The sequence below is a fragment of the Mus pahari genome, chromosome 1 (assembly GCF_900095145.1).
Source record: "Mus pahari chromosome 1, PAHARI_EIJ_v1.1, whole genome shotgun sequence".
Classification (NCBI taxonomy): Eukaryota; Metazoa; Chordata; class Mammalia; order Rodentia; family Muridae; genus Mus; species Mus pahari.
The window spans coordinates 114,880,677-114,900,070 of record NC_034590.1 but is presented as its reverse complement, the minus strand read 5'-3'; the positions used below and the strand labels follow the sequence as shown (position 1 = coordinate 114,900,070).

The 19,394-nt window shown below is 41.8% G+C and overlaps 1 protein-coding gene and 1 non-coding gene across 10 annotated transcripts in view; one reads left to right on the top strand and one right to left on the bottom strand.

Moving 5' to 3' along the window:
- Ppp6r3 (protein phosphatase 6 regulatory subunit 3) overlaps nucleotides 1–19,394 on the top strand; it is a 112,611-nt gene that overhangs the window by 67,496 nt on the left and 25,721 nt on the right. For all 9 annotated transcript variants that reach the window (XM_029539349.1, XM_029539329.1, XM_029539353.1 and 6 more), the window contains 6 exons: nucleotides 1,784–1,913; nucleotides 4,429–4,581; nucleotides 5,907–6,056; nucleotides 7,388–7,452; nucleotides 11,056–11,171; nucleotides 13,310–13,395. In XM_029539349.1, the coding sequence (XP_029395209.1) occupies nucleotides 1,784–1,913; nucleotides 4,429–4,581; nucleotides 5,907–6,056; nucleotides 7,388–7,452; nucleotides 11,056–11,171; nucleotides 13,310–13,395 (700 nt within the window). The remainder of the gene's footprint in view (nucleotides 1–1,783; nucleotides 1,914–4,428; nucleotides 4,582–5,906; nucleotides 6,057–7,387; nucleotides 7,453–11,055; nucleotides 11,172–13,309; nucleotides 13,396–19,394) is intronic.
- On the bottom strand, nucleotides 7,802–7,903 carry LOC115063068. Its single transcript, XR_003842949.1, has one exon. It is a non-coding gene; the product is annotated as a U6 spliceosomal RNA (small nuclear RNA).

Here is a 19,394-nt window from a genome sequence, read left to right as displayed (position 1 = left end):
ATGCAGCAGCCATAGTCTCAAATTGAGGCAAGATGTTTCAGTGGTCTTTATTATGTGGTGTAATGGCATATGTAATGCATATAGTGTTCAGAACCTAGACGGCAGGGAAGTCAAATGACACAACACAGTGAGACCTGTAAGAAACACCTCAGATTCATAAGACGTTGATTTTGAATTAGTTTTTTTCTGTTGTGTATATTCAGAAGTCTTTTATTATGTCCAAATGTTTTTTGATCCCTTCTCCCCTCCCTAGTCAGTTACATTACTCCATATTGGGTTGCAGCCCACAGTTCAGGAGCTGGGTCTGAGAGCAACAGTTCTAAATGCTAAACTTTCAAGATTTCTCTCAGGCGTTGGTGCTACTACAGTCCCAAAGAAGCACAGAAATGATGGTTCCCTGTCTCTTCAGTTTCTCTTGACTTTTGATAACTTCATAGCCTGTGGCCACTGTTCCATTTTTCCTCATCTTGCCCTCTGTGTGTGTCTCTTTCCCTTCTATTCTCTAGGGACCCTTGTGATGGCACTGTGGCCCGCCTCACAATCCAGGTTAATTTTCCATCTCAGAGTACTTAGTTTTGCCTTCAGGGGTCTTCTCTCCAAACTAAGTGGCATCCACAGACTGTGAGGATTAAGATAACATTTGTCTAGAGGAGCTAACATTTGGCCAGAGGAATTATGTCTCTGAATGCAGCTTTCAGAGCATGGTGTCACCCACAAGTGATGTGTTTTCAGCAGCCACTACCAGCAGTATGCACTTGTTTCTAGATGTCACCAGGTCATATGTAGCCCTTGATCTGTTGACGGACTCCTCATTGTTATCTGAGGAGGGACAGCCTCAAGAGGTTCTCTTATTAATGATCAGTGAGTAACTGATAATAAAGAGGTTGGATTTGGGTCCAGACAGTCTCACTACAGCAGTTGCCACAGTGGTTGTTTTGTTTTGTTTAAGATTTATTTATTTTTTATTTATTCATTTATTCATTATGTATACAGTGTTCTGTCTGCATATATGCCTGCAGGCCAGAAGAGGGCACCAGATCTCATTATAGCTACTTATGAGCCACCATTTTGGTTGTTGGAAATTGAACTCGTGGACCTCTGGGAGAGTAGCCAGTGTTCTTAACCTCTGAGCCGTCTTTCCAGCCCTCCATAGCATTTTTTGAACTTCATACCCCCATTTTCACACTGATCTTGGTAGTCCTCTTTTCCTGGGCTTATCCTTTCCCCACTTGAGAACTACTGTGCCTTTTTAGTTACAATACCAGCTGGAATTGGGATTCTCACTCTATCTACAGTCCTTTGTTTTTGTTTCCTCTTGTCATTTGTTTTTAAGGAATGACTGAATTTTATGTAGAAGAATAACTTAAATCCTTTAAATACAAATCAGTGTGTTTACCCAAAAATAATCTCAGGGATAAGTGGGAACCTGATTATTGTTAGCATTCCCAGATGACAAATATTTCTGTGTGTCCTGTGACTTACATAAGTTTTCTATTTGAAATGTGGGTTTTCTGATCAACTAGAGCTATATTGACAGGAGTTGGAGGGCTCAGGGTGATTTGGAGATGTGACATAATATCTCACCTGATACCGTAACCCCTTTAGGTTCTCAGGGCATGGTGGCCAGTCCCATGAGTCTTACTACTGCTATGTTTCTTGGCCAGCTCTTTGACATCTCCATAACATTGTTACACAGACTCATAACGTGTGCCTGCAGGGGTGATATGAAGAGCTTGAATGTAGTGTTATGAAACTAAAGTAGTTACCTTGATTTGTTTTCCAGATTTGAAGGCCACATAGAAATCTGCCCCCCAGGCATGAGTCATTCAACTTGTTCAGTTAACAAGAGTGTTCTCGAAGCCATCCGAGGAAGACTTGGATCTTTCCATGAACTCCTACTCGAGCCACCCAAGGTAGGGTTGCTGTCTTCAGGGTTAACTCGCAGCCAGCAGTGTAGTGTTGGCAGTCACTGGGGAGTCTGAGAACCTTGGACAGAGGAAGATGATCATAATTAGCATTACATGTTATGTTTTTAAAAAAGTGTGTGCATGTGCGTGCACCTGTGTTGGTTACATCCTTCCATTCAACTATATGGTTCTGGAGATAGAACTCAGAAGCTTGGCGGAAAATGCTTTGCCTCTCAGCCTACATAATATAAGCTACACTACCAGGTTTTTCTGCCTCTGAGGTATTTTATTGTTGCTTGGTTTTAGGGCAGGATCTTGCTATATATTCTAGGCTGGCCTTGAACTTAATATCCTCATGCCTGAGCCTTATGAGTAATAAGATTATAAGCATTTACCACTGTGCCTCTCATGTGGCCTTTATCCATATGCCTTGTCTAGTAAAATGAGGGAAATTAGAATTAAAAATATCTACTTAACAAATTCAGATTCTTGCTTTGTAAATCCTTGAGTACCTATGTATCAGTAAACATTTTTCTGTTTGTAACAATTTCCTTTTAGGCCTTTGAGGTAAAGTTAATCTTTTGTGATCTGATTTTTGAAATTGCATCTTCATATGAGCTTGGGGACAGTATAGACAGACGATATTTTAACTGAAATATAGTCTATTGAGGTCTTAGTGTACAGCTTGGAAAGGACCTCACACAGGGTGTTGCCTTTCCAAGGAGAACAACTGTATGCAAAACTGAACACAATGGGACCTCAGGAGACCTGCCAAAAAGGCACCCTGGGAGCCACAACTGTTCTGGTACAGTTGTGCAGGGTCTTGGAGCCAGTGTCATCTGTTACCTCTACATTGTTAAGATTTTAGTATATGAGTTTGCCACTTCTATAGGAGATTTTGTTACTTAGTCACTCTTTGGTTGCTATGAAAAGACACCATGACCAAGGTAACTCTTATAAAAGAAAGCATTTTCTTGGGTCTTCTTTACAGTCTCAGAGGCTTAGTCCATTATCATGAGGGGAAGGCTAGCTTGGTGTTAGAGCAGTAGGTAAGAACTAGATCCTGAAGTGCAGGCAGAGAGGGAGAGACTGGCCCTGGCTTGGTCTTTTGAAACCTCCAAGCCCACCTCCATTGGCTTACCTCTTTCAACAAGGCTACACCTACCCCAGCTAGGCCATATCTGCTAGTCCCAGTGACCACTCCCTGGTGACCAAGCATTCAAATATGTGAGCCTATGGGACCATTCTTACTCAAACCACCACAATCTTTTCTATTTAATGTTTTGGAGGAGGATCAGCAAAATACTTTTAAGTCCGTACCCCAAGGTTCTGGTTAACTTCCAAATTGTTGTTCAGATTTTCAGTGCTGTTGTGATTGTGATCCTCAGTGCTGTTGTGAGTGCCTAGCAGTTCCCTCTGGCCTCAGGGTTGGGGGGTGGGGACATTCTATCCAGGGCTCTGCATCTTCACTCAACTCATTCACCCTAGGAAAGTCTTTTTATTTTTAGTATTTAGCAGCTAAATAGCCTTTGGCATCCTGCTTGCCAGACCTAGGAATAATAATCAGAAAAGGAATCTAGGAGAAGACTAGAGCATCACCAATGAAAAATGGAGTCAAGAGAATAGAGGTAGTATATGAGAGCTCAGCCTGTGTCTTAAGCAGCTCGTTCAGCTTCTTTCTAGGCACACAAAGAAGCACCTGATTCATGACCCCAATTTATAACTAAGTCTCTTGTTGAGACTTCTCTTTGACCCTAGCATTGAGTGGCACACCTGGCCTCACTCTATGATAAAGTGTGTAAGTAGATTCAGGGAGTATTTTTAAAAGCTTAATGAATAAATTAATTTCCTTGTTGTACTAAGGATTGGATGTAGTCTGATATATGCTAAGCAGGTACCATGAAGCTTTATACAAAGTCAAGAGTTTCTTGGAGTGGAACAATAAGGCTTGGGCCAGAAGAGGAGACTGGGCAAGTATGAGGGTTTGGTTTAGGCAGTTGCTGGGGAGTCTGAGAACCTTGGGAGTAAGACACTGGTGGCTAATTAGTATTACATACTATGTTTTTTGTTTGTTTGTTTGATTGATTATTTAAAGTCTGTAGGGTGTCAGAGAACAACTTTCGGGAACTTGTTATCTCCTTCCACTCTTACTGTGTGTGTTCTGGAGGTAGGGAGGGGGTGGGCTTCTGGGTAGGCCTTCAGGGAGGGCAGCTTAGGGGTACATCCTAATCTGTCATTCTTTTGTGTCAGAATGTCTAAAATGCTACAATATCTCTTTCTGTCTTGTGATTATAGGTTATCGAAACTCCCTTTGTAGACAAGAACAGGCCATATCTATCATGTTTCTCAGGGCAAACACTCACCTTTTTACTGTATACTAGTTTCTGTCTTCTTGTAAAAATTTTGGCTACAAGGTTAGATTTCTCTCAGGGCTTAAATTGTATGGTATTAGCTGGCCTGCTAATGAATTTTTTGTTTATTCACTCAACTAAATTTAATTTGAAAGCTTTTTCTTCCACAGAAAAGTGTGATGAAGACTACATGGGGTATATTGGACCCACCCGTGGGGAATACTCGGTTAAATGTCATTAGGTTGATATCCAGCCTGCTCCAAACCAATACCAGCAGCATAAATGGAGACCTGATGGAACTGAACAGCATTGGCGTCATATTGGTGAGATTTCTGCCTCATAGACGGTTGAAGTCACCCTTGATAGTTTCTAGGATTATAACACAGTCTTAAAAATTAACAGGGGTATGATCTGGTGACATCTCTTTAACTGTCACCCTGAGCAGTAAAAACTGCTCTGAATTCAGTCTGACTCTTCCCAAGCCTGCCTGTGATGTGAGGTGCTAGAGGTGTCATCTTACTCTGGCACCATCCACTCAGTAAAGAGAGCAGCTTATTCCTTCCCAAGTCTAGGAGATGCTAGGAAAGCAGAAAGTACTAGAGCAGAACATAATGGCCAAAGGCACATCTGTCGCATGGCACTGGCTCACTGCTCAGGCCACATCCCCGACAGGGTTACCATGTTAATAACTGTCCTCACTCTGCACACTTGGGCTCTGAGTAGGAATGAGAACTTTAACAAGTTGCTATCTACAAACTGACACTGGGCTAACACTGGAGACCAGGACAAAACTGTTAGCATAACCTAGACCTTCTTTCTCTAATAAAAATAATTCTCTGTATCACATTTCCGCATTTAAAAATGAGCCTCAGTTGTGGAGTTTATGGAAAGTTCTAAGCAAAGACTACTGTGTGCTTGGTGGTCTGAAGAAGCAGTGCTAATTCTCTCTCCCTGGAGCCACAGAGTGAAGAACCCGGAAGTGGACCTAGCTGGATATTTGCATCACTTTAAACCTTTCTCTTTGAGAAGGTTATGCTCATTTTGTCTGGAACTTTCTTCTACTTTATATATTCTAGGCAAATTCAAACATATTGAATGAATAGACAGTTACATGGACTATGAAGTGGTGTTTCAAACCACCCATTAAATAAAGTTTTGTTCCTTTTAATATGGGCATGTGTGAATCTGTGTGCACACATGCATATGTAAGCATCATGGCCCCCCTGTTGAGGTCAGACTACATCCTTTAGAAGTCATTTCTCTTCTTTCACTGTGCAGGTTCTTAGACTCAGTCTTGGTAGCAAGCACCTTTACCTACTGAACCTGTTTGCTAGCCTTCTACCTTTTTTTTAAATTTGAGACAGAGTCTCAGTGACTCTGAAGCTCTTCAGTTAGGCTAGAGTGGTTGGTCAGTAAGCTCTGCCTGTCTTTACTTCCCCAACACTGGACTACAGACATAAGTTACTATGCCCAGCTTTTAAGTAGGTACTGGGGATCTGGAGTCACATCTCCCACTTATCAGCAAGTGCTTTACTGATGGAATGTCTCTCTACCCTGAAAACATGTTCTTCAATTGCTACTTTATGAATGTTTAAAGTGATGGCTTCAGCATTGAGCTAACTGAAGAGACTGCACTTTTCTTTTGCAGGACATGTTCTTCAAGTACACATGGAATAACTTTCTACACACGCAAGTGGAAATTTGTATTGCTCTCATTCTGGCCAGTCCTTTTGAGAATGCAGAGAATGGCACGATTACTGATCAAGACTCCACTGGTGACAATTTGTTATTGAAGCATGTAAGTATTATTTCCTCTTACTGTGTTCTCTGAGTTTGAAATGAATTACAGTTGAAGGACAGACTGAGTAATGTCCAAGTTGAAAGGTTTAGCTGTCACATGCTCATTTCACTTTGACTTGTGATTCTGTTAATCACATGGGCATGACACCTCTCAATGAACCATCGGCCCACTTCCTTGTAAATTTCAGAAGTTTGAACATACTTTGTGGGAGATAAATGAACCATAGATAATTATTACTGAAAATACTTCTACTGTACTTGAGCACATCATAATTTTACTTGCAGTGCTGAGTAGGTACCTGAGCATGTGAAGAAATGAGCTCTCCTCGGTGTTGAATGATCATCCTTATGGTCATCCTTTCAGGGTCTTTCCTGTGTTTTATAGGCAAAGTGCAGGGGACTCTTGCTGTGTAGACCAGAGTGGTCCTGAACTCAGAAAGTCTCCTGGAGTTGGAGTTATAAGCATGTACACTGATACCTGGCTTGGGGGTCTTTTTTCTGTAAAAATGATGTAATTTTTTTTTTTTAATTTTGATCTGTTTTCAGAGTTCTGCACTTTTATGCTTTTATTTAATCCTGTAGTTCACATGTGGTTTATTCCCAGACCTAGAAGGCAAAAAGGCTAGCCTGGAACAGCCATGTGACTAGAGAAGAAAAGTGCCATTGCTCAGTTTGCAGCCCAAAGTGGCTTCTTTTTGAATTTCTAGAGTTCAGGTAGAATATACAGGTGTCAGTATTACATGACTGTTAGGATATGTTCAAGGTCCTGTTGCCCACATGTAAAAGCAAAGCAGTCCAGGTATGGTGGTTGTACATGCTTGTAAAATAGCATTTGGGGGATGTAGAGACAGGAGTATCAGTGAGTTCAAGACTAGCCTGGCCTGGGTGAGACCCTGTCTAAGAGGGATTACCATCCCCACCTCAAAGCCCCTAGTAAAATAAAGCAAACAGCAGAAAAGTAGAGCTTTGCTACTCACTGTGGCAGTACCCTTAGCAGTAAGTTGCCTGGTAAGTGTTCTCTGTGGCCTGGGTCCTGATGGGACTGCCCACTGGGGATCTAGAGTAAGCAGCACCATGATGCATTTGGGTGGGCCAGTACTAAAAACCACATGTGGTTTTGTTTTACATAAAGTTTTTTTTTTTAATTTTTAAAGACAGGGTTTCTCTATGTAGACCAGACTGGCTTTGAACTCGCAAAGATCTGCCTATCTCTACCTCTAGAATGCTAAGGTTGAAGGCTGAGTCACCGTACTGGGTTTGCTTTAGTGTTTGAATGCTGTGACCATTAGGTTAATAATTGGACTAATTGGAGTGTTCTTTCTTATTTAGCTTTTTCAAAAGTGTCAGTTAATAGAGCGAATACTTGAAGCCTGGGACACAAATGAGAAGAAACAGTAAGTAACTTGTTCATTTTTTTCTTTTTCAATGCAGTATTTTTATTGATTGTTTGGGAATTTCACATAATACAACCCAATCATGCTCCGAGGTATACCCAGATCTTTGTGACCTCCCAACAAAAAAAGGAAAATGTCCTTTTTGTGTTGGCCATATGTCCACTGGAATATGGTGGAACTATTTGCAGTGGCCAGTCCCTTAAAGAAAACTGATAATTTCCTCACACCACCCAGAAGTCACCAACTATGAAGAGTACACTTCAGCAAACCCTACCATGATTTTTAGAGTTCTACTCAATGGCTTCCCATCGGGAGTGTTTCTTTTGGAGGACACAGGGAGGAGGCTTGTAAAAATACGGAATGCTTCGTGAATTTGTGTCATCCTTGCAAAGGGACCCTGCTAATCTCTGTATCGTTCCAATTTTAGTATATGTGCTGCTGAATTGAGCATGACTAACTTGTTTCTACAAGCAGTACAGTTTGATAATTTACAGAAAATCTTACCATCTCCCCTTTGCTACTTAGAGAAAGTAAAATAGTTACATCCTAACAGATACCTTTCTACTAAACTTGGTCAGTCCTTCCTCCTCTGAGTGAGACTCTGTTGCCTTTGGAAGACTTTCCAGGCATAGTGTTGAGGTGAAGAAAAACAGTCAAAGGGTGATGAACCTCTCAGGGCAGAGCTGTCCATGGGCATGCGCTTAGAGTAAAGCATCACCACTCAGGCATGCACCTATATTTTCTTCATAGGCAAGCTTTTATAAAGCTTTAGTTAGTCGTGCCCACTATTTTCTCACATAAGATGTTCTTGTGGTGGTGGCAGGGCCTAGTAGCCAGTCTTCTCAGTGCCCTGGAAAGTTTTACATCATCCTCAGATTCTGAAGCAGGTAGTGTAGGGTGGGTTGCTGTGTGTTTATATAAATGACACCTAGCTTATGGGGATATTATTGGGTGGTGGTTTATGGAGTGCCAGGTGAGAAGAAGGAGTCCTAGTCCTGATCATTAGCATACCCATCTCTTCTTGATACTCTGAAGAATGTAGGTAAACTCGGTTCTTGCCATGCTGCAGAATGGGAGAGGTTGGAACTCAGTTTACACCCAATCTTCCTCCTCTCCTTTTCTGGCTTTGAGTTACCACTGTGAAGTCAGCTTTCTTAGTTTCTATGTAAGCAAGAACATACTGTCTTCTCATAGCTCTTACTGCTCCTGATAGTATTCTTCAGTTCTATAGATGGTGCTACAAATGGTAGGGTTTTGTTCTTTATGTCTAATATATCCCCCCTCCTTTCGTGTTTGTTTGTTTTTATCAAGACAGGGTTTCTCTGTGTAGCCTGTCCTGGAACTTGCTCTGTAGACCAGGCTGGCTTCAAACTCAGCACTGCCTGCCTCTGCCTCCCAAATGCTCAGAGTAAAGGCATGTGCACTACCACTCAGCCTACCCCATGTTTTTAAACAAATACTACTTTATGAAAAAAATCTTCTCATCTGGGCCTTGTTTTGATTTGCATGTCCCTGTTATTTAGTAACACTCTGCATCTTTTTGTGTATCTGTGGGTCATTTGTATGTCTTGAGAATTGACTGTTTAGGTAGAATCGGGAGGGTATATTTACTGGTGGCTTTTATATCTCCTGGTTGTGAGGCAGTACTAAGATTCTCACCAATCTCCTATATGGGATGTGTATTTTGTAATGTCTCCCATCTCCCACACTCTCTCAGAGTTTGAGGTGATTCCATTCGATTTTTGTTGCTTTCCTTATCAGTGGTTTTGGGGTATTCTCCAAAACATTTCTGCTCAGACCAGTGTCCTGTTTGTCGTTTGCTCTAGTAGTGTCATAGTGTCCAATTTTCAGTTGAGTCTTCCTTTTGTGTTAGTTTGGTATGTGGGAAAAGATGGCCATCCAGTTTTATAGTTCTGCATGGGAATGTCTAGCTTGATTAGCACTATTTACTAACATGACTACTTCCTTCTGAGTCAGGTTTAAATCTGTTTGTCAGTCATCATGATACATGTCTTCTAGGTGGCCAATTTCAGGAAGTATAACTGCTATGTGGAGCCCTTACATAATCACCACTATAGTCAGAACATAGAGTGCTTCCATTATTGTGTTCAGATGCATTGCCCCCGCCCCTTTCCTTTCCTTCTTGGTTTGTCATCAGATTGACTGTGAAGCTCAGGGTGACTTTGAACTTCTGGTCTTCAGTTCTGGGATTACAACCATGTGCCCATGTCTGGCTTTATGAGGTGCAGGTGATTAAGCCCAGTGCTTTTAGTGCAAGCTAGGCTATGTTCTACCAACTGAGCTCCTCATTAGCTTATATTGTGAAGGTCCATCTCTGTTCAGATCTCTACTACCCTGAAGAAGGAGCTAAGTGATTCAGGCCAGGAGTCAGCTTGTCTTTGTTGTTTTGGGTGATAGTGCTAGTACACTTAATAAACACTAGTGAACACAGATGGGGTTTGATGTGGCCAGTGAGGAAAACTGGTACCGTTTTTTGTGGCTGTGGCAAAGGGTTTGATTAGCAGGTACATTATTCCAAACGGATATCCTTTACAGGGACTGTGAGACATCTCTGGTTCTGTATCTGACCTATTGGCTGTCTGTGACCTCTGTGACCTCCCATCTACCACTCTTTCTCTTCCTGCCTCATCAGACCAACACATAAGTACCCTGGATACTATTCTCTTCCTGTGGGTCTACCCTCTGAAGGCCTGTTGAATAAATGGTCCCATGAGCTTATAGGGATCCTGAAAGTTTTCTTTAATGCTTCAATTATAAGAAACCTTGCACAGGCTTTTGTTTTTTTACCTGTAGCCGTATGTAAGTATGGGAGGGAGGGCTAAGAAGTTGCCTTTGGGGACAGTGAGTCTCTGGGTCTTACTATGGAACCAAAGGCAGCCTTTACAGCTCATTGTGAGCCTCAACTTCCCCACACATTCTAGAGATTACCCAGCAGGTATTGCATTTTCCAGAAGGAGTTTTGTTGTTCTCTTTTAATGGCTCCTGAAAGGGATTTTTCCCTTTAAACAACTATCTCTTGAGTCCCTGCCCTGTTGTTTCCAACATCATCATCATCATTATTATTATTTTATAAACCATTGACATTAAACATGTATTCTTACATAAAGATGGGAGTAGTGGGAGAAAGTAGATCAAAGCACTGAGGCTGAGCTTACTGGTCACTGAGGGGTCACTGAGTGCACCAATGCTGCCTTTCTTACCTAAACAGGTTTTCAGATAAGCCACTGTAGAGAAATGTCATTAGTTATTTGTGTCTATCCATTAGCACGAATAAAACTTGCTATCTTTTGGAGGAAAGGGTCAACAAAATTCTAACCTCAGTTCAGAGGGTTTTTTTTTTTGTTGTTGTTGTTTGTTTGTTTTGTTTTAATGTAAAGGCAAATTCCAGTGCCTTGGGGCATTAATGGATGTTTGCTTTGGATAGGGTCCGCGGTAGTGATTGCCGCTGACTTGGGAATAATTGTCCTGTCACTATGCTGCTATGCTTCCTGCTAAGTTTATGTGCTCTCCATTTGAGAATCTGCTAAGTGTATATCCTCTTAGTCTGAACTTAGTCTGAATATTTATCCTTTCTCTTGTCAGGGCTGAAGGAGGACGGCGGCATGGTTACATGGGACACCTTACGAGGATAGCTAACTGTATTGTGCACAGCACTGACAAGGGTCCGAACAGTGCGTTAGTACAGCAGCTCATCAAAGGTAAGTTAGTTAACAGCCTAATTACATTTGTGTAGGACCAGAGAGCAGGTCAGGGGTTAAAGTGTTGGAAACAGGTTGATAGCTATAGGGGTTTGTTTTCATTTTAGAGACATTTTTGTTTGGAAATCTCATTGTAGCTCTTGAGACTATGTTTGAACCATGTGGTCCTCAACTGTACTTCTGCTTAGATTTTTGATGTTCATTTGAAATCAAGTGCCATGCTAGTGTCACTTTCTGTTACAGAACTCTGTTGATGGCCTGCTTTTTGTTCTGTTTTTATTTTTAAAGATTTATGTGTTCACCTGACATAGCAGTGCATGCCTTTAATCCCAGCCCTTGGAAGGCAGAAGTAGACAGATTTCTGTGAGTTTGAGGCCAGCCTGGTCTATGTAGTGAGTTCTCAAACAGCCAGAGCTACATAGTGAGACCTTATCTTGAAGGGTGTGTGTGTGTGTGTGTGTGTGTGTGTGTGTGTGTGTGTGTGTGTGTGTCTTTATTTATTTTATGTATATAGGTGTATTGCCAGTGTGTGTGTCTGTACATCATGTGCATTCAGGTTCTGTCAGAAAAGGATGTTAGGTCCTTCTTGAACTGGACTTAATAAATGGTTGTGTGTTGTCATATAGGTGCTGGGGATCAAACCCTGGTCCTCTAGTGCACTTAATCCCTAAGCCATCTCTCCATCCCATGACCTGATTTTGTGTTCTGTGTTTGAGTGGAGCCACAGAAACTATGGTGGTTCTTGCTTTTTCTTCTGAAGCCTCCTTCCTTTTAAAAAATGTATATTTGTGTTTTCCTATATGCATGTATGTACACCATGTGTACCTAGTCAGATGAGAGCATTGGATCCCCTGCAACTTTTTTATGGATAGTTGTGCGCCACCATGTGGGTGCTGGGAAAATAACCCTGGTCTCCTGGAAAAGTAGCAAGTGCTCTTAAGCACTGACCCATCTCTCTAGCAGTTAGAGTTTGGCCTATCCTCCCTCCTGTTATTACCTGTGGATTACATTCCTTATCTGAGACACTAAAACATTGTCAATGTTTCTTTAGTGTCTCTATTACTAAAATGGGAGACTTGATCCTAAAGGATTCTTTTTCTATTAGCATTTAAATTTAATCAGCCCAGTGTGACTCTTCTACACAAGCCTCAGACCACAAGTCCATTTTGTCAGAATGAGAATACCAAATGCTCTGACCTGCAGGATCTGACCCAGCGGGAATAACTATTTCTGAGACACCTTTGAATGTAAGAAACTTAATAATCTTTGTTCAAGGAGTGGTGCTCTGTCTAGTGTGCTGAAAGCCTAATTCTCACCCAGTGACTGAAAAACCGAGGCTGGTCCATCTGTAATTTTGCTTCTTGAGAAGTACAAGCCTCTTCTTGAAGCCACTCCTCGTGGTTCGTATCCTTATCAAGGAGAGAGGGCCATGTATGGTAAGGCTTGCTCCTTCCTGGAAGTTCCTATGTGAGTTTGTACCTGTGTATGGTTGCTTAAACCAGAGTTGTCAGCTAACCCTCTCTGTATGTAGATAGGCCTCTGAGGTTTATAGGTAGGGTTTCATTTCTGAGATAACTCATTAAAGTTTCTCTAGAAAGTTGAACTTTGCTGTAGAACATTTCTTCATGTTTTATTTATGAGGCAAATATGTAGGAGACATACAAGTTCAATCACAGCAGCCAATAGTCAACAGGGTTCTGTGAACCATTCATTGGTCGAGTGTCTTGTCATAGGATCCCAGCAAAGTACAGAAGCTAATATTTGTAAGTTTTCTTAAACTTGACCACACAGACAGTTCTTACCCTGCCAAAAGACCTGTCCTCTTTCTGCAGAGTGAAGATAAAAAGTCCATATTTCCTTTCAGCAGAGCAGTTAATAATTGCTACATTGTGACTCTTGGCCAGATTAAGCCAACAGTGTTGGTGGGGTGGGGCTGTTGGTTGGGACTCAAAAGTCTGTTGACTGTGCCTTTTTGGACTCATTCTCTTGGACCACTTGGCTGGCCATAGCCAGGACTAAAGCTCATTGGACTCCCCCAAGTACTATTCATGTGGCTACTCTGAGACTGCACCCTTATCCCCCCACCCCCACCCCCTGGTCACTGTGTGATAATGCTTTTTTCCTTTTTCACTCCAAAGATCTTCCCGACGAAGTCAGGGAGCGGTGGGAGACGTTCTGCACGAACTCCTTAGGAGAGACGAACAAGAGGAACACGGTAGATCTAGTAGGTTTCACAGGTTCCATTTCTGGGGTTTTGGTGCTCTCAGCCATTGCCTATTTACTTGAAAAAGGTTAAAGACTATCCATCAGGCCCAGTGAATATGGGCTGAAGAAAAGCTTGTGACTCTTTGCAGGAAGAGGATAGTATTCACAGCATTCTTGATTTGTTCATTCACCTCCTAGTGCCCTACCTTGCATGGCAAAAAGGTACTAAAAAGCCACCCATGTCCACTGCAGTCCACATCAGTGTCATGTCTGCCTGGGTCCTGCTCCCTTAGCACCTCTGCCTTTCTCTTGTTCTGTGGCTTTGTGCTTTGGGCTTCATGTCACTCTGAGTGCTTATAACCCCAAACATTCCCATGGATGTTTCTAGTATTTTGGAGTTTAGCTTATTCACATTTTAGAACATTTTTTTGGAGAATAGAGTTATAGATGACTCTGAAACTTCAGCTTTAGAATGTTGAGTTGAATTAATACTTTCAGCCAGGGAATAATGGCATTGATAATTTCTCAAAATTATATTGGACTTTGGAATGTGTTTTTGTTTTTAAACACATTAAATTTTAAGATGAGTATTGCTTTATTTTAGCTTTTGCATTTGAGAATGCATCTTTGTTAGCATTGGTAGCCGGTGATTAGGATGAGGGCTCAATTCAGATGTGTTATTCAACACAAGTCACTGTGGTTTCTTGTAAGAACACCTCAGTCATTACTAAACTATGTAGCAGATAAGAGCTACAAAGTCAGTAGGTTATCTTATGTCACACTGCACAGGCCATTATCTCCCAATTGACTTGAGTAGTAGAATAATGGCTTTCTAAAGGTGGTTTTGATACATGATTAGGAAGTACAGCAAGAAAAAAAAATGACTATAGAAGGGAGCTTTGTGTGGGTATGTGGTTACAGTAGGTCTGATGGCTCCAGTATATGCCATTGCCTCTCTGACCAACCCACATTCCTGTCAACAGTGCTGGCCAGCAAGGAAGGGCACTTTTTATAAATGTTACATAGGTGTATGCTTTGGGCTTTCCTGTACTGGTCAGTTGGTTAAAATCATTGAGGCTGGGTTTCAAACCACCCCAGCTAGCACTGAGTGGCTAGCTCTGCAGAGCACTACTATCCTGTTGTGAGATATTTTGTTGCTGGTTGAACTTCTATATAAATTCTACTGTAGGGATGTAGCCTACATGGTATCCTTCAGTTTTTGTATTTTAAGGAATATTTTATTTGGGACACTTTTAAAATTACTCTCTCGTGATTGAGTTTGTTCCCTTTTTTGAGATACAATCTCATGATATAGCTCTGCCTGGCCTGTTACTTTAAAAAAAAAAAAAAATCAAAAAATGTCCACTTAAAACTTGTTTCCAAGCTTTAAAAAAAAGAAAAACAAAACAGTTTTCTTGTGGGACATACTAGTATATGCCTGTAGTCCACAGTAGGAGTAGTTTGAGACTAGGGCTAAAAGATGATTTGTTACATAAAGCATTTGGTGTGGGAACATAGGGCTTATGTAAGAGCTGGGCATGGAAGTGCATGCTTGTAACCCAGCATTAGGGGAGTCAGGATGATCCCAGCCTAGTGGAAATGATGAGCTCCAGGTCATAAACCTCTGCCCTCTATAGGCACCCACCCACACATGCACTGCACGTACAGAAACACACAGGTGGGGAAAACCCAAGTCTTTCAGGGTGACCTTAGCTACTTTGCAGGTTTGAGGCCTGAACTACATGAAATGCTTCCCTCCTACCCTGCTCCCTTCCCAGCACCCAAAAAAGCTTAGGTAGATTTCTTTGTAGCAGATTTCTTTGAGAGCAGTTTGTAGTAAAGGAGGGTGCCATTACTGCCCACACAGCCAATTCTCAGCTGCTTTGCATGCTATCAGTAGACCCGAAGAGATTCTATCTAGTTTTTGCATGAATGAGAACAGCACAGAGCACATGGCCTGCTCCATCTGTCTTGGCAGGCTTTTCCACCTGTGCTGCATTGAAGGGAAGCTGGGATAAACACCATCTTTCACTAAAGTAGAGTCATTTCTCCCTGCGATGTCATTGTTCTTGGACCACAGATACTCTCAGTAGGAGATACTCGCAGTAGGCTTGGGAGAAGTCAGCCTGCATAGCAAGGTATTGGATGTAGAGCGACCTGCAGACAGGATAGTTAGATGGTGCTGTGGGTAAAAAGCTCCTTCGGCCAAGCTTAACCTGGGGTTGATCCCTGAAACTTACATAGTTGGAGCAAGTTTGTGTGCCATGGAATGTGTGTGCCCCTCCCAAACAACCAGATTTAATCAATCAGTCAATTAAAAGTTCTTCAAATCGTGCTGACATCCTATTAGGTTGCCTTCTCTCCCAAGATTGTGTTGTGCTGGCATCGTTGGGTTTGCCTTTTCAGTTCTTTGGCCCCTGAGACTTTCTTCATATTTCTGCATTTAGCCATAAGCCCTTCAGGTAGGGAATTTTCAGAACTACAGATCTTTCTTAAATATTTAAGATTAGTCTAGCTACCAAAGAAGGGTTTAGCTATATCCTTCAGGTTATTTCCCTCTCCAGAATATATTCACTTCTCTTGGTGGGTTTAGGCTCATATTCTAGGAGGGCAATAGATGATTATAGACACTGCTATAAATGTAATTTGGTAAATACCGTGGGCATTGTTTATCCTTGAAAAGGTAACAGTGCCTACAAATGTAGTTTATGGTCTTAGTAAAAGCACATTCACCAGTGGAATTATCAGTTGAGTAATGAATTGAATATGCCAAATAGATTTCTGGATCTGCTGCCTTACATGGTTGCTTTTAAGATGGCTCAGATGCCTCTCTGCAGTGTTGTGGAGTGTTCATAACCTGAGTTACTACATTGGTATGTTGCTTTTGGCCATTTGTATTTTAATGTTCACAAAAAGATAGTTTCTACTCCCCCAACCTCCACCACATGTCATCATAAGCTGTGCGGGCCCTGGCTCCTGTGTCTCCCACTGCAGCATTCTAACTCAGTTAAATATGTGTGCAGTGGGTTCCTGTGCAGCCACTGTGAGGGAGCTAGAATGTTAAAATGGTATGCTTTAGCCTGGGTTGTTGGGTTAGTTTTTATAGTATTTCATTTTGTAGCCCCGGCTGGCCTTAAACTCTGATCTTCTGCCTCTGCCTCTCAAATGTTTGGATTACAAGCATGCACCACCATACCCAACTTTAAGATTTAGTGTTTTAGTTTCACCTAAATTTTGCCTAAACCTCCAAAGTAAAAATGGACTTAAATAAAAAAGGAAAATGTTTTGTACTAACTTTGAGAAACTGAATTTGTCTCAGGCTTTACTTCTCTCTCCTGTGAAGAGAGTATTTTAGAAGCACTATTGTTTTCTTACCATCATTGACAGACAGGGCCTAGAGGTAGTCTGGAGTGCTAGGCATGTGCTTGTGTGATTTTCCTGCCGTTGTAGCCAGCTAAGAGCAAGATTGTCTGTCCCTAGCCCTGGAGGTGTCAGAAACTTAAGAGTCCCATTAAGGAGGTTATGGTAGCATTGCTAATGAGTCTCAGCATCTCCTTATGCTTAGCGTGTTCTTTTGGAGCCTTGGTAAAGCAGTCACTCAGTTGCTCCTGCTCTAACACATTAGCAGTGCTGAAATGCTGTCATGGAAGAGTGTGCTCACTTACATGCCTATGCTAGTATTAGTTATAGAGTCGACATTCAAGTGCCTGCAATGCCTTACTAAGCAGGGGAGTAACAGAAGCTCTGGAAGCAGGGCTTTGTCGAATAGCCTGTTGTAGGTCATAGTGCTGAGGATCTAGTACCAGGGAGCAAGTTGGGAAGTTCCAGATACAGGCTGTCAATGGACTAGTGAACTGGCCCAGCAAGTAAGCACACCGGAAGATCTGAATTCCATCTCTAGAACACATGTAAATATGGAAGTTGAGAACTGACTAAACAGTTGTCCTCTAGCCTCTACATATGTATTACAATAGTTTTACACACACACACGCCCCACAACACATTACAGACAGAGACAGGCTAATAATAAACTTTTAAACCCTGGACAAGGAAAACTTTATTGCAGGTAGTGTAGCCTACAGAGGGAAACAAAGTACAAAGACTCCAGAGGAGGGACTGCAAGTGTCTCTGTGGCTGTTATGTTAGCCCAAGTAAGAGTGGAAGTGAGAGCAGATGCAGACAGTGGGACTTTAGCTTTGTATCTAGATAAGAAACTACTAGGTTTAGATATAAAAAGTGACATAATTCCATGTACATGTGGAAAGATTTCTGTGGCTTCTGGGCCAAACACAAACTCACACAGGGAAAGCTGCCTCACTGACATTAACTCACTCATTAGCTGATGGTGAAGTCGGTGAGAAGTGGTAGGGCAGTTGCAATGTGAGGGTGGCTGAGCAGTTAAGAACAAGATAAAAAAAAACAGCTGAGGTTTTAGCTGAAAGAGCATGACGCTGGCACTTTTTTTTTTTTTTTTTTAAAAGATTTATTTATTTATTATATACACTGTAACTGTCTTCAGACACTCCAGAAGAGGGCATCAGATCTTGTTAGGGATGGTTGTAAGCCACCATGTGGTTGCTGGGATTTGAACTCCAGACCTTTGGAAGAGCAGTCGGGTGCGCTTACCCACTGAGCCACCTCACCAGCCCCCGACGCTGGCACTTTTGAGCCTCTGGTCCCTCAGAAGGGCTGTGTGTGTTATAGATCAAGAACTCTGTGCAGAGTTGGTGATGAATGGGTTGGAATTCTGATCCCCCATGAGGTAGTGAAATCCTCTCTTTAATTCACTTCATTCTTTCAGAGTCCTACTGTGTGGGTGTCACACCTCCATTAACACAGCTGAAGGTCTGCCTACATTGTGCTGTTAGGAATCATAATTGGCTAAATCTATTTTTAGAGAAAACATTGTAAACTAAGTGTGTGTGTACCCAATGATGTTAGTTGAAGCAAAAGGATCCTTAGTTTAAGGCCTACCTAGCCTAAGTAATAAGACCCCAACTCCAAAGGTAAGGGCATTATAAACACATCCCTGGAAGGCAGTGCTTTACAGGAACAGCTTAGCAACCCCTGTAAAGGAGTCACATGTCTGGCCCTGCCTAATTGTTCCACAAAAGTTTCCTCTATTTAATGATAAGATTAACTCTTGTTTTTATAGGGAAGAAAAGCCTATGGCAGTGGTTTTCAGCCTCCATAATGCTGTAGCCCTTTAATATAGTTCCTTATGCTGTGGTGACCTCCATACAATTATTTCATTGCTACTCCATAACTGTAATTGTGCTACTATTATGAACCATAATGTAAATATTTGGTATGCAGGATATCTGCTATTCGATCCCCAACGGGGTTGAGAAGCACAAACTGAGAACCATTCTCTCTGAAGGATTCTTTGCAGCATAGTTGCAGTTAGACAGGAGGACTCCTGGGAGCAGCCAAGTCTCTGCTGAAGCTCATTCAGGACAGCTAACTCATTCTTTAAATTGTCCTGTTTCTGTGTCCTATACTTTGGTTGTACCCCGAGTATACATTGGCTTAGCATGATATGTACTGGCTTGCCAATGTCAGACTATGAAGCACAGCCTCAGAGTTGACAGAGGAACACTTATGTTTTACTTATGTTTAGTACAAGTTTACCCAGAACAAAAGAGCAGACATCATGTGACACATGCCTTTAAGCCCAGCTCTTGGGAAGGTGAGTGAAGCAGGTAGATCTAATCCTGAGGCAAGCCTAGGCTACATGGTAAGCCAGTAGAGAGAACTCTTAAGAAACTTCAGTTTTAGTGACTTCCAGAAATAGAACATTTCCTTCTAGAATTTTACTGATAGTTCTTACGTAAGAACTATTTATTATCAGTGCTGGGCTTGGTCAGTGCTTACATCAGTTGGCCATGAATGGTGAGCAGTTCCTGTTGGTAGGTTTTTTATTTGGCGGGGGCGGGATTTGGTTTGTTTTTGTTTTTGTTTTTTTGTTTTTTTGTTGTTTTTTTTTAAAGTTATGGAGAGTTGACTACTTATTCTCTC